Raw genomic sequence first — 27575 nt, 5'->3', positions numbered from 1 at the left:
GAGTGAATAGAGCACAGGGCTGAGCTGGGAGCTGTTACAACTTCACTGTGATTCTGTGCTACTTGTTTTTAACTGTTTATCCTTTATCCTGTATATAAAATGGGGAGAACGGCAGCCATGTTTGAACAAAATAATCGTGATGTTTTGATGAAACATGCTATATTAGAGCAAAGCTTTTATTTGAAAATCAGAGATGGGATTTTCAAAAGTGCTCAGCTGAACTGTTAATAAAACAGTCACTGATAAAAAGTACCTCATGTGGGCCTTGGTTCACACTACTGTAATATGGATGTAATAACCTTTTATTAAAAGTTCTATCTGGCTCTGTCAGTTAGAACTACAGAAAACATCCCTCAATTGGCATTTTCTCTCATACAGATAAAATCAAAATTAGAACTGTTTTCATCTATCAGGAAGAAACAAGGAGTGTTTCTTCTAGAATTGTCCTTAAATGACTGAAAAACTTTGAAGCAACTGAATAGTTATAGAATTTTTAAGCTCTTACAAGTCTTGCAAGTTGCAGGTACAGTGTCTTAAGCTTTTTATCAATTTTGATGTTGTGCTCCATTTTTATTTTTCTGTAGTACTATTGTTTATTTTTCTGATACCTATTTTATTTTTCAATGTTATAAAACATGTATTGTGTGTGCAATTTGATTATACATCATAAAATGACAAATATAAAATCAAATTATATCCTCCCTCTTAAGAATATCATTAATATCTGCAGCAGCACTCTACTTGCTGCTCTGCATTCCCTGAGATGTTCCAAGTCTTTAAGTGGCTTCAGAAATTTGCATCTCTGACAGATGAGTATTTTACAATCCTTCCTTCCTCCTTCAAATGTGCGGTCCTGTTTTCTTCTTTTATTTCTCTCTTTTCCTCATGTCTACTCCAACTGTCTGGGCCATTAGTTTGATGGACAAAGTCCACTCAATAATACAAAACAGGTTTTAAAAATATACAAAACCAACCTGGAGATGGATATTCATCTATTGATTGATATGTGCTGCATGTTGTATGTGCTAGTGTGTGGGAGCTATTTTGGACTGTTGTGCTTTATTATATTGCATTCTCTGACATAGAGATCTTGCCTACTTGTAGCTCTTCAAAGAGCCAAAGCCTGATTTTTATTTCTGCAGAGAACTAGTTTCAAATTGTTGATAAAGGAAGGATTTGTGATAAAGTTTTAACTCTTACTTCTGTTTTCATTAATTATAAAGGAAGGGAATTTATATAGGCACGCTGTGACTAGGTGCTGATGTTGTCCCAAAGCGGGGTTGTTTACCCCGTGTACAAGGCGCCAATGTACACACAGAGCAGAGGTATTTATTTAAATCATTTCTGCAGAGATGGGTGCTACATGGTAATCCACAAAGCTAGCACACCGGCCTACAGTCTCCTCAGAACATTTATATGGTTCAAAACACAGAAATACACACCCTTAATTATAATTATTGGTTAGTACATTAACTTAACAATTTCTATTGGTTAGTACAGTCTCTTGCTTTCATTTAAAGCTACAATGTCTTTTAATTGATGTGCACATGCTCCAGTATGGGGGGTGGGGGAGGTAGTAGTAGTTCTGTTCAGTCTCCAATTGAGTTGGTGGTCGTGATCTCCCACTGACACCTTTACCTTTCCCCCAGTTACTGCAGATCTTCTTTGTTGCTTTCAGCAGTTGTCTGGTTCTCTGCTGGTTTTCAGTGCCTCCTGCAGAGGGATGTTCCCTTGTTATCAGCCTTCTGTTCTTCTTCAAGGGTATATTCATTAGCAAGGCATGTATTGTTTATGCAAAGCGTCCTGTTTCACAAGGCCTTGTAACATTTTTACAGCTCTTTGCTCTTGCTTAGTGAGAGATTCTACGTTCTAAAGTACATCACTGATACATACATGAATCCAGAGGAGCAGGAAAATGCATGCTGTTGCAGTTGACTGTACTGCTGCTTCCCTCACTGGCATGTAGTAATAGTCATACAGTAGATAAAATCAGCCAGAAAATCCAAGTGCTTAGAATGTAGGCTCTCCTCTGTGCTTGCATTTCTGTGACTGCACAGTCCAATACTTAAGATGCATACTCATTACCTGAGTTTCAAAGTCAAGAAATATAATGTAATATATGCTTTCATTACTGTAATAAATAGCTAGATCCCTTAAACAGAAATGGCACTTATTTTATTATAGGGACAAAGTCAATAAAGCAAAAGCACAGCGCTGGGTGCATGACTCAAGTCAGAGGCACACCAGCTAATACTTCACCCACGTCTTATATACATTCAATATTGCATACGTATTCACTATTTTAGGCAGAGTAATTGTTTATGATGATTGATTGTCATTAGTCCCTTTTCTCTTCTATTTGTGCGTTTCCTTCTGACAATTGTTTCTGAGGATCGATGATCTTCAGTTCCCTTTTCCCATGCATCTGTTTCCTTCTGGTAGGATCAGCTCCCTTTTCCCATGCATGTGTTTCCTTCTGGTAGGATCGATTATCATCAGCTCCCTTCTCCTATGCATCTGTTTCCTTCTGTTAATCACTTGTGGGGTCTTTTGGAGAAGTTCTCTTTTGTTTCTCTCGGATGTTTTTCTTCATAGCTGCTGTTAGTTGTTATCTTTGAGGTTTCTCATGTTTCCTAATTTACTAAAGGTTAGTTATCCTTATAAGTCAAAGATTTATAGCCTTGTTATTATGGCGAAAGCCAACAATACCTTCACTATTTTTCACAATTACGTTGGATAGAATGGGGTGTATCTGTCAAGTCGGGTCCTAAATTTAAGAAAACTCCTGGACCCCAGTAACCACTGGCTTCACCCTGGCTTAACATGATTCGGTCGCCGCCAGTTAAGCACACTCGCCACAAGGATTCAGTTTCAGTTTCACCGGGGTTTCTGCTATCTCTCTCTTGCCTATTTGTCAATTGCAACGGATCCCAGGGGCTGGTTCGCGTAGTATGCCGTGGATTAGCACCCCGAGGTCCCGCAGTTACTTCTGTTTTAACAGTGGGTCTGGCTTCATATTCGGGAGGATTTGCGGGGAAAAAAGGAACGTCTTCTTCTGACTCGCTATCATCGGGATCACCCCAAATGTTTCCGTCCCAATCTTCAGGGGATACTATCAGTTTCCTAATCTGTACAATGTCAGGGGGGTGGAGAGCCTGCATAAGCATCATTTCGACCTTTTCTCCCAATTTCTGCCTTTTCTCCTTTTCTTCCTGCAATTGTTTTTGCAGCTGTTCATTTTTAAAAGATAGCAGTAACTCAGTTGCCTTCCTGCTCTCTATTTCCTTCTCTAGGTCCTGCTCTCTCCTATTTCTGTTCTCCCTGTCTTGGTACCGGACTTCTAAACAAGTGCCTAACATCTTGCAGATTACTCCCTTATCTTTTCCATCCTTTGTACGGCCCCTAATTGCTTTTAAGTGCTCTTCAACGACTTCCCAATTGTACCAATTATCACAAGCCCATTCCTCTGCGAATTTGGGGCTCGGGTTCACTCCATGCCTCCCTAAATAATCAGTGATAACTCCTGACATCCTGCCGACTACGCCAGGTGTTGCGGGCGGAGTGAATAACTTCACTTGTAAGAGAGAAGTAGTGAAATGTTTATTAACATAAAACAGTGATTTAACAAAGTTAGTGAATGCGATGGTGTGTTATGAGATTCGATTACAAGGGTACACTTGGTTATTTACTGCATTAGAGGCCAGGGTCAGACAAGCTCTCAGGGAGACCCTCCCGTTGAGTCACGAGGTTCAGAAAGGACCCCCTTGCTTTCTAAACTCCTTCTCAGAGAGGAGTCGAGGTGTGGCTGGATCCAATCCTAGTCCCAGACTTGGTCAACAGTTTACGTCTAAAGGATTATATATGCGCAATCAATCCTTTATATCACTCGGCTAAGATTTCAGAGTTTAGCATGCTCTCAGTCACTTACCAAGAATCTGTTGCAGCAAGGAATCTCTCAACCTCGAGGAGTGGAACCTTAAGCGAGCGTCCCCACTCAAGGGGAGATCCTGTCGTGCAGCCCGCTGCCGTGCAGGAGAGCTCAAAGGGGCTCTTGGGCTGTCCACTATTTATGGAGTAAGATAATTGACCTATGGTCATATTTGCAAGGGAACAAGATACCTAGGTCCCCACTCCAGATAGTGTTTTGACTATGTTGCCAGCCATCTCCCAAAGTTTAAGTGCAACTCATAACAACTCCTGCTGATGGCCATGGCTTGAGCAGGAGCTGGGGGGCAGGAGGGGAGGAGAGGAGAGGAGAGGAGAGGAGAGCACACTGCCACACCTGCCTGATATGAGGTTACTTGGTTTCAGAAATTATAATTGTTTGTTAATCCAGTTTTGACCTGGTAATAGGGGAGATAAATTTGGAGCCTAAAATAGTAATAGAGCTACAGAATGATAAAATTGAAAATACTACAGTCTCCTTTATACTTATGGTATGGGACTATCACACTAATTGCATGTGGCTACTTTTTGGTCTGTAGGAAATACAAAAGATGACTGAATAAATTAAGTAAAAACAATACTGATGTTCTTTTGATTTTTCTGCAGTGAGTTCCCCAATGGATGAAGTGCTGGCTTCCTTGAAGCGTGGCAGCTTTCACTTAAGAAAAGTTGAGCAGAGAAGTCTTCCTCCTTTTCCCAGTGAAGATGATAGCAATAACATCTTGGCACAGATCAGGAAAGGGGTGAAACTGAAGAAAGTGAAGAAAGATGTTTTGAGAGAATCCTTTACAATTTTGCCTGATACTGACCCTCTGACAAGGAGCATCCATGAAGCATTGCGACGAATTAAGGAAGCATCACCTGAATCAGAGGATGAAGAGGAGAGTTTGCCTTGCACAGACTGGGAAAATTAACCTGTAATTAACCTACACTTAAAAAAAAAATATTTCTTCAACACTTTCTGTATAGCAATAGCTGCTAAGCCTCAGGTTATGCATTCTAGGAGACTTAGTATGAATGTGACTAAACTGTCTGACGTCCAACGTGGTAAAACATGCATATATGAATTTAGTATCACTGACTTTTCAAAGGAATTTAAAGTTTATAGTAAGGAAAACTTTTTTTAGGCAACATCTTAGCCTCTTATTGTTTGAATACTTTTGCTGAATAGTGACAGGACTGCTCCTATAAAAAACTCTGTTTTATTTAGTAAATTTGAAGGGACTATTTGCAGTTTACAAAAATGCTTTAAAAAGCTTTTAAGTAACAAAGCAGTACAGTCTCTCTTGGATGCACCCTGTACTTATTTTCTAATTACTTCTGGCCTTGTAAAAATTTAGCACGTTTATCACTTCAGACTGAATAGCTCCAAGTGAAGGACGATTAGATTTGACTGCTGAACACATTGAAATCTCATTGGTTACCCTGTGTGACTGACTTTTTGATAGCTTGGTTTCAATCTGTAAGCGCTCTGATTTAATTGAATTTATAGACTATAAACAGTAAATATACAAATATCATTTATACTTCTGCTACTCATACGGATCCCATAAACTTGCATTACACTAAGCTACAGTGCCTGAAAGTACAGATATTAGACTTCAGCAGATGAAGTTAATGATTTCAGAACAAACCAGAAATTGGCAAGAGATTAGTTTTCAAAATTAAGGCTTCATCAGTAGCACAAAGAGATTCTTGATTACACCACCACCATACAGCACTATTCTTCTGTGGTGGTTCTTTTCTGCTACTGGCATATGGATGAACTTAAGTCTGAATAAAAGGTCCCACTAAACTTATTTGCAAGTATTTAAAATTTGGAGAAAAGAGAGATATAACAATCTCTAAAGAATTTTAAAAATTACTTAGAAATCAAAGGTTATTTCAAGAGTATGGGAGATATATATATAATCCTTGCAACACAACTAGCAGTAGAAAAAAGATAACCTTTTTGGATGTTTACAATCAGGCAATTCTATCCTGGTTAGTTATTACCATAGCTGGAGAGTGACTATTGATAAAGTGATACAGCTGTTTAAAAAGTGATGGTGACTTAGCACATCATCTGATGAATGCTGTTGTGATTATGAAATACTGTGTCTCAAACGCTTCCATTGGTATGCTATTTTCAAATAGTTATATTTTAAATTTTTAAAAAAGGAAAATAAATGTTGCCTTTATTTCTTCATCAACTAGCCATTGGCCACACTAATGATTTAATACTGTTTAATTATGGCATGTTCTTTCTATACCAAATATACTGTTAGTTTTGGAGTCGAAAATCCAGGAGTGGAGGTGTACTTAACTTTTGCTGAAACTGAGAATAATTTTGCTTAGATCCTAACTTATTCTGTTATTTGCATACTGAAAATTCCCACTACCGCAGCCCTTCAGAAATCAAGTGATAACTATAAAAAAAAAGACATGCCTTGGGATTTACTTGGCTTTCTCAGTGCAATTATTCTCTCTTCATTTCCTAGGTAACTGAGCAAATTTAAACATTGTGATTTGACTTTATGGTTTTAGTAAACCTAACTTATTCTTTGGGATCTTGTTTGCATTATTTAGCAAGAATACTCTTTAACATTATGGGTCATTAAAAAAAAAAGGAATTTATCCAAGAGTGACTTTGAATTTTTTTAATCTAGTTGGTGGACCCCCTAAACATTTTCCATTGGAAGTGTATCCTCTTGAAGTCTTATGTGTACATTGATGTACAATATACATGTGTTTTTATCTGCTATCTTTTGCAGCCTTTCAGAAGCAGTTCAGAGTGCAGGTTGAAAATCACTGCCATGCAGTCAGTACTTGTAGTGCACCAGTTGTCTCCTTTTTAACAGTCTACAGTTATGGCACTTTCCCCTTTTAAGGATGCACTCCTGTCAAATGCTGAGGTTCCAGGAAATCACTTGGACCTAAAGCAGAATGCAGTGTCAGAGTTCTGAGTGTGCATTCCTTGTGGTTTTCACACCTGGGACCTGCTTTCTCTTACCAATACCATATTTTATTGTGAAAACAATCTTGCTTTCATGAGATGAGACTGATAAACAGATAGTACAGATTTGATTTGAAAACAGTTGTACAAAATAGCTAACAGCTCAGAAAGGAAAAACAGGCCCCTGCTATAGAAGTTTGTGAAATAATCTGAGAGAAAAGGGAGACTGAAACAAAGTCCTCATGAAATTCAGCTGAATAAATACTATTCACATAGATGAGTGTACTTGCTTGAACATATAGACTGGTTACCCAGTAGTTATTACACAAGAATAAAATCTAATAAAAGTCTGTTGTAGAAATTGCAGAATCATAGAATGGTTTGGGTTGGAAAGGACTTTAAAGATCATCTAGTTCCAACACCCCAGCCATGGGCAGGGACACCTCCTGCTAGACCAGGCTGCTCAAAGCCTCATCCAGCCTGGCCTTGAACACTTCCAGGGATGGGGCATCCACAACCTCCCTGGGCAACCTGTTCCAGTGCCTCACCACCCTCACAGTGAAAAATTTCTTCTTAATATCTAATCTAAATTTCCCCTCTTTCAGTTTAAAACCGATACCCCTTGTCCTAACGCTCCACTCCCTGATAAAGAGTCTCTCCCCTTCTTTCCTGTAGGCCCCCTTCAGGTACTGGAAGGCTGCTATAAGGTCTCCCGGGAGCCTTCCCTTCTCCAGGCTGAACAACCCCAACTCTGACAGCGTGTCCTCATAGCAGAGGTGCTCCAGCCCTCTGATCATCTTCGTGGCCCTCCACTGGACTCTCTCCAACAGGTCCATGTCCTTCTTATGTTGGGGGCCCCAGAGCTGGACGCAGTACTCCAGGTGGGGTCTGACCAGAGTGGAGTAGAGGGGGAGAATCACCTCCCTCGACCTGCTGGCCACACTTCTGATGCAGCCCAGGATATGGTTGGCTTTCATTAGATCTTCATTATAAGGTTATCAGTTTAATGCCATGCTTTATTAAAAAGATTGATCTACTGTTTTTAACTAAGCTCTGCACATCCAAAAAAATAGTTGCATAGAGATTTTATGTTGACAACAGTTATACAAATATATTGGCACATATGTTACAAACTATGCTTAATATATACATCCTTATAGGCTATATGTAGTGCAATTATTTGCCTTAGGAATGAAGGCTAAATCTGATATTGAAGTTGTCTCTTGTATTACTTGCTTTATGAGTTAACTTGTACATAAAGTTATGACTAACTTTTTTCAAGAGTAGTTCCTTCCTTACAGACACTAACCCATGTACAGAAATGTTGAGGAATTCTGTGTATCATCTGAAGTACAGCTGAACAAGCAGTATAAAGATGCAGTAGCTTCTGTATGAAAAAACAGAAGATTATTGGTTATCAAAAGTATCCCAAGCCTATCTGTGTGTATATACATAATGGTACACATAAATCACTATAGTGCATTTAGAGTACTGTAAGTAATGCGAAGCCTGGATTCCTGGGAGTGACAGACAATGTCAGCTTTTGCCCTCCATAGTCTTCTAATCCAGTATTTCAAGCCTCTTCAAGCTCTAATCTGTGTTCATTGCCGATAATACCAAAAGGCAAAAAAAGACTTGGTCATACTCTGTGTGTCCTGGCTCCAAAGTTAGTGTCATTACCCTGGGAGCAAAGAGAAGCGAGGCTTGTAAAGACACTGCTCAGTATTGCATGTTGGAATTGCTGAATATGTTGATCAGAGTATTTGTACAGCCATTTAGCTTTTTTCAGATGTTCCTCTCCCCCCCCCCCCAACAGGTGATTCACAGCCACTGAAGTGAGAAAAGAAACCCCAGTTGAAGATTACTTTTTCTCTTCATTTCTAAAAATTCAGAGCCATCAGTTTTGATGATCAATTCCACAGGAGGCTTTCTTTGGCAAAGAAATAGTCTTTCTTTGGCAAATGATTCAGTATATCGAAAAAATGGCCTGAAATGTTAATTTTCAGTTCACTGCTTTCTTTAATTTGTTCAAAAAATTCTGTATTGGGCAGAAAGCGAAGTTGTTCATATGTGTGTTTTATATAATCAAGAATGCCCTATTCAAGCCTTTTTATATTTGTGTTCATAACGTGTGGCCTGTTAAGTGATGGGGGCATTTTGAGTTGCGAGAATACTTTCTGTTAGATAACTTTGGGATTCATCTGAGACATCAAACCAGCTATAAAACCTCCCTTTCACCACACTGAATATATCATCTGCTTGAAAAACCAATTAAATAGCTCCTTGCAGAGAAGCTTGCTATGTAATGGTGTGGTGTTCCAGAATGAGCAGAATTCCTAGTTGCACTACAGTAGCTGAAATTCAGTAACGTGCAACTAAGATATTTTTTTTTGTCTTAGTTTGAAGAAGTGTATGTCAGTATGAAAAATAACAAGTGACTGCAGCATAATGAGAAATAAGAGTTGAATTCAGTACGTGTTCAATAATGTGTTTGTTTCCAGCATGGTACATTTAGCAAGACATACTGCAGCACCTTTTTAGAACGTTATTTATAGTCTTACACCTTTTTAAAGGTGTGAATGTAAAGGTGTAAATGCTTTTTAAAAATAATATTTAGTTACGCTGAACCAAGTTCATTATACTTTATCATTTGTTATAAGAAGCAATATTTTGTAATTTCATACTTAAAATTATTTTTCTCTTTTGGTTTAAAATGGCTTTTGATTACTGTAAACAACCTTTAAAAAAAGATCAAAACATTTATTTATACATACTGATACTTCAGTTTTGAAAATCATGCTTCACTTGCTGTTAGTAGCTGCAAAAATATTTGTATTTCATACCCAAAAGCCTATTGGCTGAAAAAAAAAAAATTCCCTTTTGATCCTTTTTTTTTTTAAAAGGAGAGTTACAACTTCCTCTGCAGTGAATACTTAGAAGTAATCCTAAACTTCATGACTAATGGCTGCAGGCAGCTACTCTTATGATATCACAGTACTAAGAGCTATGCCAGTACAGAAATATAAATAGCCTTGTACCATCTAGAAACTCCATGTGATATTATGGTAAAGTCAGCCTATTACAACTCTAAGAAAACTGAATTTTCACTAGCATTTTATTTTTACTAGCATGACATACACCGTGTTTGAGAAATACACAATCCCTGTCCTTTGTGTAGCATGTTCCATTCACCATTCCTCTCATGAAAGACAAACTACTATGTGGGGTTTTTTTAAGTGGAGTTATGCATTGCTGCTGTCATGTAATAGATCATGTACTGTGTTAACTTTTATAACAGGAGATTTCATGTCTTGCCATGGAACAGGAGAATTTACCTTAGCAGTAGGCTGTGTAACCTAAAGGAACCTCAGCTGTCGGACCCTTCAGTTGTTTTGCTGTGGCTCTATCAAACATCTCAAAAGGGTGTCACTTCACCCTTGCTATCAACAGGCATTTTCTTAACCTTGTTGCCTTATTTATAAAGTTAGTGAACATTCATTTTCAAAGCACCTGTGAGCAACATTATTGCAGAGTTCTATTGATTTTGCTGTGTGTATTAGTTGTGAGGTCTGTATTCTTCTGTCCTGTTCCTATGGAACACTCGATACTGGCTTTCCAAGGACCTAAAACTATACGATGTTAGTTGTTTTTTTTTTTCTTAAACCATTTCTCTGAACCCCAAGTTACATGGTGTGGTTGTAAACTGTCTAATAGTGTGTTCATGCAGCAATAACAGCAATTTCAAAGTTTATCATAATCATTTGACATTGCTTGTACTGTAAGCTGTGTTGTATTTTTGCTCTATATTTGTCTGTATTTCCAGTCACACCATACTTTAAAACCAAGTTAATCAAATAAATTTTTGGCTGTAGCACAAAGCAAAACTATGATGTAGAACAGTAATTCAGATTATACAGTTAATCTGAAATTTAGTGCTAAATTAATAGTGGTGATTGAGCAACTTTTATGTCCATTTTTTCCTATTTTCCAGCCTGCATTTTTATTCCTTACAGTATACATATGGGACACTAGCAAAATTCCAAGCCAAGGAAAAATAGTGTAATTTTAAAATATAGGTGTAATTGTCCTCTTATGCAATGTTTGTGTCTACACTTTACCACTGTGTTGTTATTTATCTAAATAGCTCCATGCTGTACTGTATTACAGAGTTTTCAGATGTTTGCCATGTGATCTGTCAGCTTTGCCTTGAAAACATGTGCGTGATTGAGAAAAATTGCTGTCCTTAGTCTGTTTTATATTTAGCTGAAATCTTAGATTCCTGAAATAGTTTAGTTTATAGAAATGGAGTTCTCATAGGAACATGTATTTTATGTGCACACAAAAAGTAGTTGTGCTGAGCACAGCAGTTTATATCAGTTCAAAACTGCCATCTTCAATGTGGAAACTAAGTGGGTTTTTTCCACATACTGCTAAAAAAAAAAATCCTAAATTTTAATCTTCTATGAGTCACTAGATGTCACAATTTCATGTAATTCTCCACTTTTCTATGAAATTTTTGCATATGTAATGTACAGGCTAATGCATAAAACTTCCCATCTTCTGTAATGTGAAATTTTGCAGTGGGATGGCTGGAGCACCAAATGGGGAAAATTTAAGTATATTCACAAGAAACTTACAGAAATTATGACAATTCTGCATTGAGATCCATAGCTGAGAAAACCTTTTAGAATTATGTTGGTCCTTGAGAAATCTTAGCAAGCATCACTACAGAAAAAACACTTATTCTTAAACGTATGCAAGGAAAGAGAGCCTCCATGAAAAAGACCTTTCTACTTATTATTCGTATTTTTTATTTGTGGCTGGACTTCATTGTGGTGGCTGTGTTGTTCTGTTTCTAGTCATTTATCTTAAGCAGTTCATCAAATTTTTCAGGCTTTTTCCATCTTTAGAAACATGCTTTCTTTGTTCAAATTAAAGCTGGTTTAGTATAGTATAACTAATCCAGTGAGGTAAAAGAGTTGGAATGCATAATGTTTGCTGTACAAATGATTATCTGAGGACTAAAAAAATCTTTTTATGAGTGGGAACACAAAACAAAATACTGAATTTCTACTAAAATAACAAAAATGTAAGGTAAACAGCAATGGAAAGGAATTTGCATCAACTTAAATTTCATTCTCTCATTCACAGAGGTGACAGATCCTTTAAAAATGACCCAATAGTCTAGTCTTATTTTATTCACTTTCTTACTGTGTTTTCATGTGTTAGTTAAGTTACCTGTCTAGGGTAGATGAAGGATTTTTTATTTTTCTTAAACATCATGTTTAAGGTTGTTTGGGTTTTTTTAAAAAAAATCTGACAGTCTGCATCCTACACCTACACCCAAACACCTGCAAAATAAATTAGTATGATTATGTGTTGTGTTCTTTTGTTGTGTTCTTTTGTTGCATCAGGGATAGAATTCAACATGCTTGACTACATTATTTGTAAAGAATCATTTTTAGTATAAGCACTATATTCTGTAATGTCTAATATTAATGACAGGTGCATTATTGAAGATGCAACTTATTGAGAAGAGGAAGCAGAAAATATTGGTTAATGTTACCTTTATTCTGTTTATTGCACTGAATTTCAAGAGTATAATTTGTAAATCAAGTTTGGTCATGTGTGTAATCAGATTTTATTTTCATTGTAATGCTTATGTAATTAACTTACCTGTATATATTTCTGGTAATGATTCCATAAGCATGGACAATATATTATGTTTGTCACTACAGAGTTAATATAACAAGTTAACAAGGGAAGCTCCTTGCAAAGAAAAGGAGTAAACAGAAGCACCTTACTGGGAGAGTGTGTTGCATAATTTCAGTGCTACCGGAGCTGACAGACAGTAGGTCATCCTAAACTTGACTCCAAATTGCTCTTCGGTGTAGTAAGCACATTGACATACTGCTATCAGTGCTGTAAAAAGTACAACAATGGCTGGTTTTAACCTATAAACATACTGTAATTTAAATTTTTCCTACAAAATAAATTTATATTTAATTGCTGCCTAATACATGTACTTAAAATTAGAATTGTTAGTAGGGTTGAGGGTAGGTGGGCGGGCATGACAGTATATTTTGGGGAGGGGCTGTTGTATATATGTTTCTTTGCACTTTGCCTTCGATTTGACTATTAATCAAAAACTCCCAGCTCTGACTGTGGTGAATCTGCAACCTGACATTTATGTATTTTTACTGTGATTCAGGTCTTCTATATTCTGTGGCCCAGAGCTTCAGAATTTGACAGAAAAGATTGTCTTTCAATTCCCAAATGCGAATGCTCTGATGTACCTCTAATATGGAAAATGACTGAGCAATGAATTTTACTCTGCTGAGTTTCTAATACTAATGTAGAGTATTATTTGAAGCTGATATCTAAGGCTATTAACCAGTAGTGTTTCCATTTGGAAAGAGTAAGAAGGATGATGGCCATTTTGGTGAGTATAGTCCAAATTCTGCAGAGATTTAATTTCAGAAACTGTCACCTATTCAGTAATTAGTTTGCCGCAGACCGGCTTGATTTCTCATTCTTTTAGGAACATTTTTTTGATTTCTGAATTGGGAAATAGACGTTGGGGATTAGGGATGCTCATTTAACATCTCCCAGATGTGTTACTGTGGTTGCTGTATTTTTTGGATTTCATCTTACATATATACAAATACAGCATCATAAGATGAAAGCTCAAGAAATACAGATGGCTGCAGATTGTCTTGCATGAATGAAGCCAGTAAAGGTTAATGAAACTAACTTCATTTTTAAGTCTGTTGAATAAATGAGAAATAATCAAAAGAAAACAAATTCGCCATTCACTAGCTTTGTGCAATATTATTGCTAGACTTAAACACTAGCACATTGTGCTTGGCTTGAAGAAAGATCTTTAACTCCATTATATTCAAAAGGACATATTAAATGCATATTTTATTGTAAACAACTCTGCAAATTTATTATATCTAAAAATGCTCAATGCTATAAAGTATTAAGCAACAAGTACTGTTCAATATCTTCATCAATGACATAGACAGTGGAATCGAGTGCACCCTCAGCAAGCTTGCAGATAACACCAAGCTGAGTGGTGCAGTTGACATGCCTGAGGGATGGGATGCCATCCAGAGGGACCTGGACAAGCTTGAGAAGTGGGCCCATGTGAACCTCATGAAGTTCAACAAGGCCAAGTGCAAGGTCCTGCACCTGGGTTGGGACAACCCCCCTTATCAGTGCAAGCTGGGGGATGAAGGGATTGAGAGCAGCCCTGCTGAGAAGGACTTGAGGGTACTGGTGGATGAAAAGCTGGACATGAGCCAACAATGGGCACTTGCAGCCCAGAAAGGCAATCTTATTCTGGGCTCCATCAAAAGAAGCATGGCCAGCAAGTCGAGGGAGGTGGTTCTGCCCCTCTACTCTGCTCTGGAGTACTGTGTCCAGCTCTGGAGACCTCAGTAGAAGAAAGACATGGACCTGTTGGAGTGGATACAGAGGAGGGCCACAAAAATGATCAGAGGGATGGAAAACCTCTTCTATGAGGACAGGCTGAGAGAGTTGGGGTTGTTCAGCCTGGAGAATAGAAGGCTCCAGGGAGACCTTATTGTGGCCTTTCAGTACTTAAAGGGGGCTTAGAAGAAAGATGGGGACAGACTTTTTAGCAGGGCCTGTAGTGATAGGTCAAGGGGTAATGGTTTTAATCTGAAAGAGGGTAGATTTAGACTAGATATAAGGAAGAAATTTTTTACAATGAAGGTGGTGAAACACTGGAACAGGCTGCCCAGAGAGGTGGTAGATGCCCCATCCCTGGAAACATATGTTTAAAAAAGTAAAAAAAACTAAGCAAACATTTCTAGCAATATCTAAAAACTAAGAAAATTTTAACTATCTGCCTTTTGCTCTTTTTTCTTTAGTGTAGCTTTTCTGCAATGCAAGTTTATTGCTGTGTATTTCATGTTTTTTAATATCACGACTCTGAAGTTTAAACCTGTATACAGAATACTGAACTCATCTTCTTGTACATGCAATGTAACATCATAGTCACAGTTTTGGTGCTTTAGAATTATTCTTTTTTTTTTTAATTAAAGAATATTTATTTGACCAATGTCTCATTTTAACTTTAAATATGCACCAATGTTAAAAAAATATTTTTAGTACAGTTTGGTTCCCTCAAAAAAAAATCATATATCGTTTATTTAGGCTTCCATTGTTATTCTTTTAACTCCTCAAGCTGCCTAACTGTCATTGCTTAATGGCAGATGGTTGTGCCTAAGCTATGTTGCAGCAGGGAATAATTATATTTAGGTAACATCTTTGTAAACTAAGTCACTAATGATTTAGGTATTACAGAAGAATTTTGCTCTTAAATAATGCAGGATAGGTGAGCTTAAATACAAATCAAACCCACTTTCCATCTCTTAAGCAAAAGACAAAAATACTCCATGAAAAGAGTAGACATTTAAACCTAGAAATATGTCCTGGTTTGAGGTAAAACAGAACCAACTTTCTGTTCAGTAATTTTACTTCTTAGCTAGGCCTCTTCTAACTCTCTGAAATTAACAGCATGTTGTGTCTAAAATGGTTCGTTCAGAGTGATAAGACAATTTGTGCCAAGGAACGGTACGCAGAGAGGCTCTTGCTTATACTTATTGCTATAACAACCAAGGTCAGCTAACTTTGTTATTTGCCCCATTAGAGGGTCAGAAGCGGAAAAGCATAGAGGGGTCCCACCTGCAGGGAGGAGTGGACAGGACAGGTGACCCAAAACTGACCAACAGGGGTATTCCATCCCATCTGCCCCATGCTCAGTATAAAAGCTGAGGGATCAAAGGGTCAGCTTTCTTTCTTCAATGGCTGATGTCCGAGAAGGACCCTATCTGTTCATCTGCCTTTGATCCCGATCAGTGCGATCCTGACTCCAACTCTGGAACCTGGTTCCCACTCGTCACTGAGTCCAGCCTGGGACTTCCCCAGTGCCTGTCAGTGACATCATCCTGGAAGCTTAATACAGTTTTGTATATACTGTATCTATTTCATTATTTTCCTTTTAATCTTATTACTAATATTTCATTAAAGTAGTTTAGTTTCTTCTAAACTCGTAAATATCTTTATCTCTCCTCCTCCTCTCCATGCACGAGAGGCTGGGGGGGAGAGCATCTGTCACCGTCCATTGGCCAAAACCACAACAAAATATTAAAATATTACACTCCCCTGCCCTTTTAGAGCTAGCTAGTGGCAATACCATTACATGGAGAGAACAAGCCTCCACCTGCAATCACTTAAAAAGACAAGCAATGATAATGGAAAAGCTCAAATCAAAAACATGACTTCTCCACTAGTTGCTTTTTTGGTATATGTGCAATATAATATTTTAAAAACAAACTAGTATATGAAGAATTCAGATATTTTAGAAGTACCTTTATGAATGTTTTGAAGAGTTTTATCTTTTCTTTTTTTGGAGGGGGGAGGGAATACCCCAAAATACACAACCAATCATTTCCAGACTAGAGTTGACAGCTGGTTTGTTTTGTTTTGTTTCTCCTATAGCCATTTTGTATTGTTATTTATCTAGACATAAAACTTATGAAAATATTCATGGTGGGCAGAGATATGTTTGTACTGTGTATCTTTTCCTTTCCCTCCTATGTTTCTGGTACAAAAACTACACTGCATATAAGTCAGTATAGTCAGGTTTTATGCCCAGCTGGTCCCTTAACACGAGGAAAAAAAATTGTGTATTTATGGAACAAGAACTTTTCAGTGCAATTATAATCCTGAGAAAACGGTATGATATTTCTAATAGCAATGTGAAACACAGGTTGCATTTGCAGTACAAGCACTACACTGCAAAGTATTTTACCAAAATCCGAGGCCTGTCTGGCTCAGGTTTTCTAGTATTGTTTTTCACTTCTGGTGATAATGGCATATGCTATTAATTTTGGATTGTGGCAGAACAAGTAGGAAATGTGTTTTGAAATAAGCAAGTTCTTTGATCATCACTGACTTTTCTTTTGAAAGAAGAGGGTTATATTTGTAGCTGGGCTCTGTTCCTAATGCTTTCACTGCGCCCTCAGCGGTATGTGTAATCCTGGTGTGCATTCCTCCACTTCTATTTAAGAATATTTGCTACCATCAACTGGTATCTACTTTGGCATTGGCAGGCTTGAGTAAGTAAGTAGCTGCTTTTTTATGACTTTTATGGATATTCCTACAGGTTGAAAGTATAATGCATGCATCAGATTTGCAAATTAGTGCATAAATCTGTAGGCACTTTGAAGGCAGTGGTATGCTACTCAGAATAAGGCCTAAATGTTTATACAACACACAAAAGATGAGTAGATTTTTTTTTTTTTGGTGTTAATTACATGTCAGATGCAAAGGACAGGTACATTGTAAATAAGTATTCATTAGGCCACAGTACTCAAACTTATAGAAATAAAACAACACCTCTTTTTCACAGAAACTCTATGTAGAGTTTGTTTCTGTTACACCAGCTATTACTCAGCAGATTGAATGTGAGAAAAGGAGAGAAGTAAAAACCGAAAGTGCGTTTGTCAGATCCCGTTTTCCAAAACCTATGAACTGTTCCTTTTTTTCAGCAGTTCTTACTGCTGCTTCCCATCATAGAGAGAAGCCCGTTTTACTCTTCCTGCCGTAGGAGGGACCTTATAAGAATACCGGACTTCTGTAGCAATTCTGAATCACCAAACTCGAGGTCGCCGAGGGGAGCTGCTCCGTAGCCGGCCCGACCCGCAGCGGAGCGGCAGATCTCGGCGCACAGGCGATTTTCCTGAAGTAAGAACATGTCAGGGCAGCAGAGGGACCCACCGGGAGCCGGCAGCTCCCTCGCGGGAGACGCTGACGAAGCCTGGGCGTTGCCAGAGCAACGATGACCACCTACCCCCACCGCCCCCGCCTATAAAAAGCATCCCGGGGAGGGTGAACGATTAGGAGCGTGGCGAACAGGGTGTGGCGCTGAAAGGTGTCTCTTAGAAAGAGGAGTATTCCACTGGTCGAGCACCGGGTACCGTCCTGTGATCATCTGCACGGGTCAAGGGCACTCATCTTACCTGACCGTCAAGGCAGAATGGTGGACGCTCCTCTGAGAGCAAAGGCTGTAGCTCGGGGGTCTGCGCCATTTACCCCAGCAGTGGCCGATGCCTCCACGCAGACGGAGCTGCTAAAGGGAGAGGCTGCAGTGCAGGCCTCAGACTGCAGGCGGTGCCTAGATCTTTCTCCTGGGGCGGGGATAGACAGCAGACCTGCCTGCAAAAGGCGTGCCCAGGTGGAGGACCTCCTGCAGCTCAGCCACCTGCTGCAGGAGGCGGTGAGGAGGCTGCATAGCATCAGGGAGGCTGAGAAAGAGATAGCTGGTTCCAAGCACAGTCTGCAGTGGACCCACAGCCCACGGCCAAACAGTCAAAAACTCCCACTTCAGCATACACAGAAGGGAGGGGGGCCAGTAACATAGAAGACTGGAAGCTTGTGACAGCAAGGGCAAGAGACTTCCCCTGAAGCCTGAGGTGCCCTTGCAGAACTGCTTCACAGCTCTGCAGAGCAAGGGGGAAAGATCTGCTGCATCAGGAAAGGTGCTGGAGCTGGGTAAGGTAAACCCGATCCACTTGTATAACAGCCAGCGCAACCAAAAAAGGCAATGGGTGACAGTAGCAGGCGACTCTTCTGAGAGGTACAGAGGCACCCATTTGTTGACCTGATGCATTCTCTAAGGAGGTGTGCTGCTTACCCAGGGGCTCATATCAGGGATGTCACTGAGAGACTACCAAACCTCGTACAGTCCTCTGACTATTATCCACTGCTGCTGTTTCACATGGGCATCAGTGATACAGCCAGGAGCAGCCTGAGGACTATCAAGAAAGTTTATAGAGCCCTGAGAGCAGCAGTCAGGGACTCTGGGGTGCAGGTAGTTTTCTCATCAGTCCTCCCAGTCAAAGGGAAGGGGGTCGATAGGGCCAATTGAATTTGGCAAATCAACAAATGGCTACAAGACTGGTGCCACAGCCAGGGGTTCGGCTACTTAGACCATGGGACTCACTTTGAGAAACCTGGTCTACTGGGGCCTGATGGGGTCCATCTGTCAGAGAAGGGGAAGAGTATCTTTGGTCAGAGGCTTGACAAGCTCGTGAAGAGGGCTTTAAACTAGAGTTGCCAGGGGAGGGGAACCTCAGTCCATCCCACTCCTACCAGTATGATGCCAGTACCAGTAATAGATGCCTAGAGCCTGAAGAAGGGTTGCAGGTCAACAGGAGAGCACCTGGAGTGCAGCACAAAGGAATACTAGCCACTCCAGCCAGGAAGTCCGCTTCATTGGGGGCCCAACTTAAATGCCTCTATGCAAACACACGTAGCATGGGGAACAAACAGGAGGAGCTAGAGACGTGGGCACGCCTGCAGGGCTATGATCTTATTGGCATCATGGAGACATGGTGGGATGGCTCCATGACTGGTGTGTTGGAATGGAAGGATACAGGCTTTTTAGGAAGGACAGGCAGGAGAGATGAGGAAGGGGTGTTGCCCTCTATGTCAATGACCAGCTGGAGTGCATGGAGCTCTGCCTGGGGATGGATGAAGAGCCAACCAAGAGCTTATGGGTCAGGATTAAAGGGAGGGCGGGGGAAGGTGATGTTACAGTGGGGATCTGCACCAGGCCACCAGACCAGGAAGACCGAGCAGAAGAGGCCCTCTACAGACAGATAGGAGTAGCCTCACGTTCATAAGCCCTAGTCCTCATGGGGGACTTCAGCCACCCTGATATCTGTTGGAGGGACAACACAGCAGGGCACAAGCAACCCAGGAGGTTCCTGGAATGTGTTGATGACAACTTCCTTCTCCAAGTGATGGAGGAGCCAATGAGGAGAGGTGCTATGCTGGACCTTGTTCTCACCAACGAGGAGGGGCTAGTGGGGAATGTCAAGCTCAAGGGCAGCCTTGGCTGCAGTGACCATGAGGTGGTGGAGTTCAGGATCCTTAGGGCAACAAGGAGGGTGCGCAGCAAGCTCACTACCCTGGACTTCAGGAGAGCAGACTTTGGCTTCTTGAGGGATCTTCTTGGTAGAGTACTATGGGATAAAGCCCTGGAGGGAAGAGAGGCCCAGGAAAGCTGGTTAATATTCAAGGACCATCTCCTCCAAGATCAGGAGTGATGCATCCCAAAAAAGAGGAAGTCAAGGCAAAAAAGCCAGGAGGCCTGCATGGATGACCAAGGATCAGTCCCTGTATCTGCTGCCTTCTCCTTTGTTTCCACTATATTTGTGTGCTGTCTGTGGGATGTTTGTTGGAGACTCTTGTGCCACAGACTATCACCTTTATTATCTTCTTTTTGCTTTCTCCTCACCACAGAAGCCAGCAGACTTGACTTTTATGAGACATCTCACTATACCCCACATTGCCAAGCACATTCATGGTCTTTTAAACATAATTCACTGTTTATGTCTTTCTTTTATCTTAAACTTCTCTAATTTGCATCACACTCCGTCTGTATATTACTGTTTGAAAGTCACAGGAATAAGAAAAAATTGAAGAATCATGCAATTCATACAAAGCATTTATATTAACTATAATTTTTCTTCCTCAGTACTTTATTTTAATCCCATTAAATTTCAACAGAAATGTAACTGAGCTCTTACCATACAAAATCATCAATGCATGCTCAAACTGCCATGCTTGTTAACTGCACAATTTAAACAACACAACAGATATTTTATGAATCAACTTCATATGAAGTATCATAAAGTGATGGCCTCCCCCCCCCTACTTGCTGGAGTGGACAGAGTCCTGCAAAAACAATTTGACAAAGAAGTCATTGCACTCTGCTCTTGGTTTCTAATGATGTGTTAAAAAAAAAAAGTGTTGAATATGCATTAAAAAATAAAAATCATATAGCCTATCCCTTTCTTGCGCAAGCAGGTATGTTACTCCCATAATAGTTTCCTGAAGGCTTCTACTTATGGAAGGTCACAATCTCTCTATCTCTCTAAGTGATCCATTGCAGTGCCTACTGGCTGAAGGCTTTTCTTAATATCTGAAACATAAGGTCATTAATTCTTGTCCTGCCCACTGCCATTGTCTGAACAAATTATTTCCACCCTCTCTGCAAGCGCCTTTTATGTGTTCCGTCATCTCCCACCCTGCCTTGCTCTATCACTCAGCTTTAAATTAAACTACACTCAGTGGGTCAGCCTGGCACAGGCCGTGCTAGGCTGGGCTGCACTATTGGAACTGCCTTTGTGAGGTCTGGCCATTCGGCCACTTTCTCTGGTGCTCATGGCCGGCAGACAGGATCAAGAAAAACCGCATGCTAGCAAGGTGACGCTCACCTCATGTCTACTCTCATTTAATCCTTTCCTGGAAAAGATGGGAGAAGGGAAGAGTGCAGGACTTGTCCTTAGTCAAAGGTAGCATTAGTTAACCATGCTTGGTTGATAGAGCAAATTTCTGTTCAGGAAAGTTTGTCACTTTTCTAAAATAATGTGTCTACTCAGGCTACGTTTTTTGGGAAAACATTAGCCGCAGGTCATCTACCATGACATCATGACATGCTTTGCTTAGCTTTGTATACAACCTAACATCTATTAATCTAAAACACATTTAAATACTCAAAAGCAGTTACAATCCCAAGTCAATACTTTGTCCCATTTCACAGAAAAACAAACCTCTTCAAGTCTTTAGCTTTTAATCTCAATTTGCAATAAGAAACTTTAAACAGAAATTCTGTGTCCTAACCAGCATTTGTCAAGACTGCACTATCAGACATTTGGGATAAACCTGGGTTCTCTCCCAGCCATCAGCTGCCCAACAGATCTAAAGTCTTTCTGCCTTATGAGGCCCGGATACATGAATTTGCTGAAATCCTTAGTGGATTCTCAGTTTCAGGGATGCTTCTGAATAAGAAAGCATTTGGTACTGTCAGTACCAGCTTGGTTAAATGACTGAATGTAAAATTTGGCTCCTGCTGCCTTTGGAGCTCAAGGAGTAGAAGGGGCCTAGCTGTTTCCAAAGACTACACTAATACGTTTTCTGTTAGCCCATCAACATGTCTTTGCAATAAAAAGTCAAGGGATTTCCTTAAGAAAAAATTCTCATAAAGATACTGAAAAACTGTAAATTAGAATTTCTTCACTTATAGCTGCCAAGACCTTCCAGATGATGAAGGCCTGATCCCTTGAAACACCACTGTCACCATTGCTGCCAGTTAACTATTTTCCGAGTAGCTATGCCCCAGCTTTTATCCAATATAAGATGCAGAGCTAGTCTTATGGAGGTCAGCTTACAACTTCCTCAAATAGTGGCTTCATTTTCTGGTGCAGTACATTGAAAGAGTGATTTACAGTGTCATGGTGAATTCCACAGCCACCTAGTAGCTATTCCTGAGCTGTAAATCCAGCTTCAATGGAAAATTAATCTGTTGGTGTTTTATCCCATAAGTAAACCCTCTTCTCTGCCAGGGTTATAGAGGTGACCCTGGATGTCAAGAGAGCAGACTTTGGCCTCTTGAGGGACCTGCTTGGCAGGATAACATGGGAAAAAGTACTGGAGGGAAGAAGGGCCCCAGAGAGCTGGTTAGTATTCAAGGATCACCTCCTCCAAGCTCAGGAGTGGGAAAGAAGAAGTCGGGCAAAAATGCCAGGAGGCCTGCATGGATGAACGAGGAGCTCCTGGACAAGCTCAAAAGCAAAAAGGAGGCCTACAGAGGGTGGAAGCAAGGACGGGTTGACTGGGTGGAATACAGAGAAACTGTCTGAGTGACCAGGAACCAGATTAGGCAAGCTAAAGCCCAGATAGATAGAATTAAATCTGGCCAAGGACATCAAGGGCAAAAAGAAAAACTTCTGTAAGTATGTCATGGGTAAAGGCAAGACTAGGGAAGATGTGGGCCCTGTCCGGAAGGAGACAGGAGATCTGGTCACCCAGGATATGGAGAAGGCTGAGGTACTGAATGACTTTTTTGCCTCGGTCTTCACCGGCAAGGTCTCCAACCACACCGCCCAAGTTGCAGGATGCAAAGGCAGGGTCTATGAGAATGAAGAACCGCCCACTGTAGAAGATCAGGTTTGGGACCATCTGAGGAACCTGAAGGTCCATGGGACCAGATGAAATCCTTCCACGGGTCCTGAGGGAGCTGGCAGATGAAGCCGCCAAGCCGCTTTCCATGATATTTGAGAAGTCGTGGCAGTCTGGTGAAGTTCCCACTGACTGGAAAAGGGGAAACATAACCCCCATTTTCAAAAAGGGAAAAAAGGGGAACTACAGGCCGGTCAGTCTCACCTCTGTGCCTGGCAAGGTCGTGGAGCAGATTCTCCTGGAATCTCTGCTAAGGCACATGGAATATAAGGAGGTGACTGGTGACAGCCAACACGGCTTCACCAAGGACAAGTCATGCCTGACAAAGTTGGTGGCCTTCTACGATGTTGCCACAGCATTGGTAGTTAAGGGGAGAGTAACAGACGTCATTTATCTGGACTTAAGCAAAGCGTTTGACACTGTCCCGCATGACATCCTGGTCTCTAAATTGGAAAGGCATGGATTTGATGGATGGACCACTCGGTGGATAAGGAACTGGCTAGATGGCCACACTCAAAGGGTTGCAGTCAATAGCTCAATGTCCACATGGAAACCAGTGATGAGTGGTGTTCCTCAGGGGTCAGTACTGGGACCAGTGCTGTTTAACATCTTTGTTGGTGACATGGACAGTGGGACTGAGTGCACCCTCAACAAGTCTGCCGATGACACCAAGCTATGTGGTGTGGTTGACATGCTGGAGGGAAGGGATGCCATCCAGAGGGACCTTGACAGGCTGGAGAAGTAGGCCCATGCCAACCTTATGAAGTTCAACAGGGCCAAGTATAACGTCCTGCACCTGGGTCATGGCAATCCTAGGCAAAAATACAGGCTGGGCAGAGAATGGCTTGAGAGCAGCCCTGAGGAGAAGGACTTGGGGGTGCTGGTGGATGAGAAGCTCAACATGAACAGGCAAGGTGCGCTTGCAGCCCAGAAAGCCAACCACATTCCTGAGCTGCATCAAAAGCAGCGTGGTCAGCAGGTCGAGGGAGGTGATTCTGCCCCTCTACTCCGCTCTGGTCAGACCCCACCTGGAGTACTGTGTCCAGCACTGGAACCCTCAGCACAAGAAGGACATGGACCTGTTGGAACGGGTCCAGCGGAGGATCACAAAAATGATCAGAGGGCTGGAGCACCTCTCCTATGAGGACAGGCTGAGAGAGTTGGGGTTGTTCAGCCTGGAGAAGAGAAGGCTCTGGGGAGACCTTATAGCACCCTTACGGTACCTAAAGGGGGCCTACAGGAAAGAAGGGGAGGGACTCTTTATGAGGGAGTGTAGTGATAGGACGAGGGGTAATGGTTTTAAACTGAAAGAGGGGAGATCTAGATTGGATATCAGGAATTGGATATTTTTCACTGTGAGAGTGGTGAGGCAGTGGAACAGGTTGCCCAGGGAGGTTGTGGATGCCCCATCCCTGGAAGTGTTCAAGGCCAGGCTGGATGAGGCTTTGAGCAGCTTGGTCTAGTGGGAGGTGTCCCTGCCCAGGGCAGGGGGGTTGGAACTAGATGATCTTTAAGGTCCCTTCCAACCCGAACCGTTCTGTGATTCTGTGTGATTCTGTGATCACATGTGTTTGGACATACCAAGAGTCCCTAGTGTGGTTGCTTGCTCAGCCATGGGGCTGACTTCTGGTGTGCTCTGTGATGCCTTGATTCCTTTCTGAATTTTTTTTTTAGATACATATGTCCTTGTTACAGCTTCATTGCTGCAATTTGGCCAAAGTGTTCCAATTTCCTTAAAAACCTCAGTTGGGAGGGATTCCATAGGGAGCTTCCATGGAGGATAAAGGAGTTAGTGCGTACTGGGAATTTTTCAAGAACACTCTCCTGGAAGTAAAAAAACAGTTCATCCCCTTTAAAGGTAAGGGAAGTAGGTGGAGCAAGAGACCCCCTTGGCTTAACTGCAAGCTTCTGAGTCTGTTAAAAAACAAGAGAGAAGCATACCAGAGATGGAAAAGCAGACAAATACCCATTGAGAACTACAAGGGCATTGCCAGGGCATGCAGTTCGAAAAACAAAAGCTCAGCTTGAATTGAAATTGGCCAGATATGTCATAAATTAAAAGAAAGGGTTCTTCAGGTACATAAACAACAAGCAGAAACAGAAGGAAAATATTGGCCTGTTGTTAAACAGGAGAGGTGAATTAGTCACTAACAATGCTGAAAAGGCAGAGGTTCTCAACACTTTCTTCACCTCTTTCTTTACCAGCACTGTTGGGCCCCGGGCCTTGGGAACAACAATCCAGGTTGATGCAAACACAGACCCACCATCAGTGAAGGAAGAGTTGGTATGTGAACTATTACAGGAGCATGACCCCTACAAATTGATGGGCCCTAATGCTATCCACCCGAGGATGTTAAGAGAGCTGGCTGACATCGTTGCAAGATCAGTCTCCGTAATCTTTGAGAAGTCGTGGAGAACAGGGGATGTCCCAGAAGACTGGAAGACTGGCTAATGTCACCCCCATCTACAAGAAAGGCTTAAAGGAGGATCCAGGAAATTATAGGTCCATCAGTCTTACTTCAGTCCCTGGAAAAGTTATGGAATGAATCCTCCTGGGGGGAAGCACATGATTGGGAAAAGCCAGCATGGATTCACCAAGGACAAATCATGCTGGACAAACCTGATTGCCTTCTACAACAAAGTAACCTGCTCAGTTGATGAGGGGCAAGCGGTGGACATTGTCTGCCTGGTTTTCTCCAAGACTTTCAATACAGTTTCCCACAGCCTCCTCCTAGAGAAACTGATGCATTATGGTCTAGACAAGTGGTCTGCGCGGTGGGTGGGGAACTGGCTGTCAGGCCGTGCCCAGAGGGTGGTGGTAAATAGCTCCTTTTCAAATATATTGGGCCCAACGCTGTTTAATATCTTCATAAGTGATCTGGATGATGGGATCAAATGTACCCTGATGAAGTTTGCCAATGACACCAAACTGAGTGGGGAAGTGGACTCTTTGGAAGGGAGAGCCACCCTGCAGGAAGACCTGGATAGGCTAGAAGAGTGGGCTAACAAGAACCTTATGAAGTTCAACAAGGACAAGTGTAAGGTCTTGCGCCCAGGAAAACATAATCCAGGAGTGCAGCACAGGCTGGGATCTACCCTGCTGGGGAGCAGCTCTGTGGAAAGGGACCTGGGAATTCTGGTGGACAAGCTCAATATGAGTGAACAGTGTGCTGCTGAGGCAAAGAAAGCCAACAGGATGCTGGGTTGCATCAACAAGGGCATCACCAGCAGAGATAAAGAAGCCATTATCCCACTCTACTCAGTGCTTGTCAGGCCACACCTGGAATACTGTGTTCAGTTTTGGTCCCCGCTATACAAAAAAGATGTGGACAGGCTGAAGAGGGTCCAGAGAAGGGCCACAAAGATGATCAAAGGACTGGGAAGCCTGCCATATGAGGAAAGGCTGAAAACTGGGTTTGTTCAGCCTTGAGAAAAGAAGGCTTAGGGGAGACCTTATAACCACGTTCTAGTGTTTAAAGGGTGTCTACGAAGAAGATGGAGACTCCTTTTACAAGGAGTCATATGGAAAAGATGAGGGGTAATGGGTACAAGTTACTCCTGGGGAGATTCTGATTAGATGCAAGAGGAAAATTTTTCACAATGAGAACAATCAGCCATTGAAATAATCTCCCCAGGGAAGTGGTGGATTCCCCACCATTGGGCACTTTTAAGATTCAGCTGGACAGGGTGCTGGGCCATCTTGTCTGGACTGTGCTTTTGCCAAGAAAGGTTGGACCAGATGATCCTTGAGGTCCCTTCCAACCAGGTATTCTATGATTCTATGAATCTTTGAACCTACAACACAGTTTGCTACCTACCCATCCTGCCAGTCCAGACTGGAACACTTGTAGCTGGATTTCCCAGTCTGACTCAGGCACATTGCAACTGCTGCACAGAGCTCTGCTCAGGTTCTCTCAAGGAAGTTTCCAAATGTTGCTTTAATTCCTTTGAAAAAATCCTGTCTCCTACCTTAGGTGATGACTGAAATCCTCTGGCTTGATGGGAAGTTTTGCTGCCTGGTATATGATCCCTTTGCTTTATCAGGAAAATCAGCTCACTGAAAACAGCCTGCCAATCCTGAGACGTTACTGTATTTTGACTTGAGGAGTTAAACACACATTATAGGAATTTTTTATTTCTGAAATGCAGTCCTTACCAATAAAGAGCATACAGACTTCTGTCTTCTGAAAATACTTGTATCGCTCACTGTTTTAGCCAGCTTTGATTCAAAATACTTCCTGATGCTTCCTTGTTGCCTCTTCTCTGAGCTTCTTTGGCTGTCTGACTCCATCACTGAGGCTAAGAAATGTTTAGACACAACAGGCAGCAGCTATCTTTTATGTGCTATTCATTTGGGTTGCTGATGTGCCTGCCTGGTGAGCAGGGCACTGGATTATTATGTATCTATCTGGTTCCATAAGCAGTTTAGCACTTTCTTACATTTATTGAAAACATGTGCTTAGCTGTTCCATGTTATGCAGGAGAAAAGAACATAGACACATAAAAGGAAAAATACAAGAAAAATAGGATAAAAAAGTTTTTACTTTGTAGGTTGAAATTATAATAATAACCACCCTAAATAATGCTTTCAAAATTTATTTTTCTTTCAAAGAAGTGGGGAAAAGGTGCCTAT

General features: G+C 41.2%; 1 protein-coding gene across 2 annotated transcripts in view; it reads left to right on the top strand.

Annotated features, from left to right (window-relative positions):
• Positions 1-13874, top strand: part of LOC141735628 (junction-mediating and -regulatory protein-like) — a 127587-nt gene extending 113713 nt beyond the window's left edge. For both annotated transcript variants that reach the window (XM_074568677.1, XM_074568676.1), the window contains exon 10: positions 4552-13874. In XM_074568677.1, coding sequence (XP_074424778.1) covers positions 4552-4859 — 308 coding nt within the window. In that variant the 3' untranslated portion in view covers positions 4860-13874. The remainder of the gene's footprint in view (positions 1-4551) is intronic.
• Positions 13875-27575: the final 13701 nt, after the last annotated feature.

This window comes from Larus michahellis, chromosome W (genome assembly GCF_964199755.1).
Source record: "Larus michahellis chromosome W, bLarMic1.1, whole genome shotgun sequence".
In the NCBI taxonomy this organism is placed as follows: domain Eukaryota; kingdom Metazoa; phylum Chordata; class Aves; order Charadriiformes; family Laridae; genus Larus; species Larus michahellis.
This window is presented reverse-complemented; position numbering and strand designations above follow the sequence as displayed.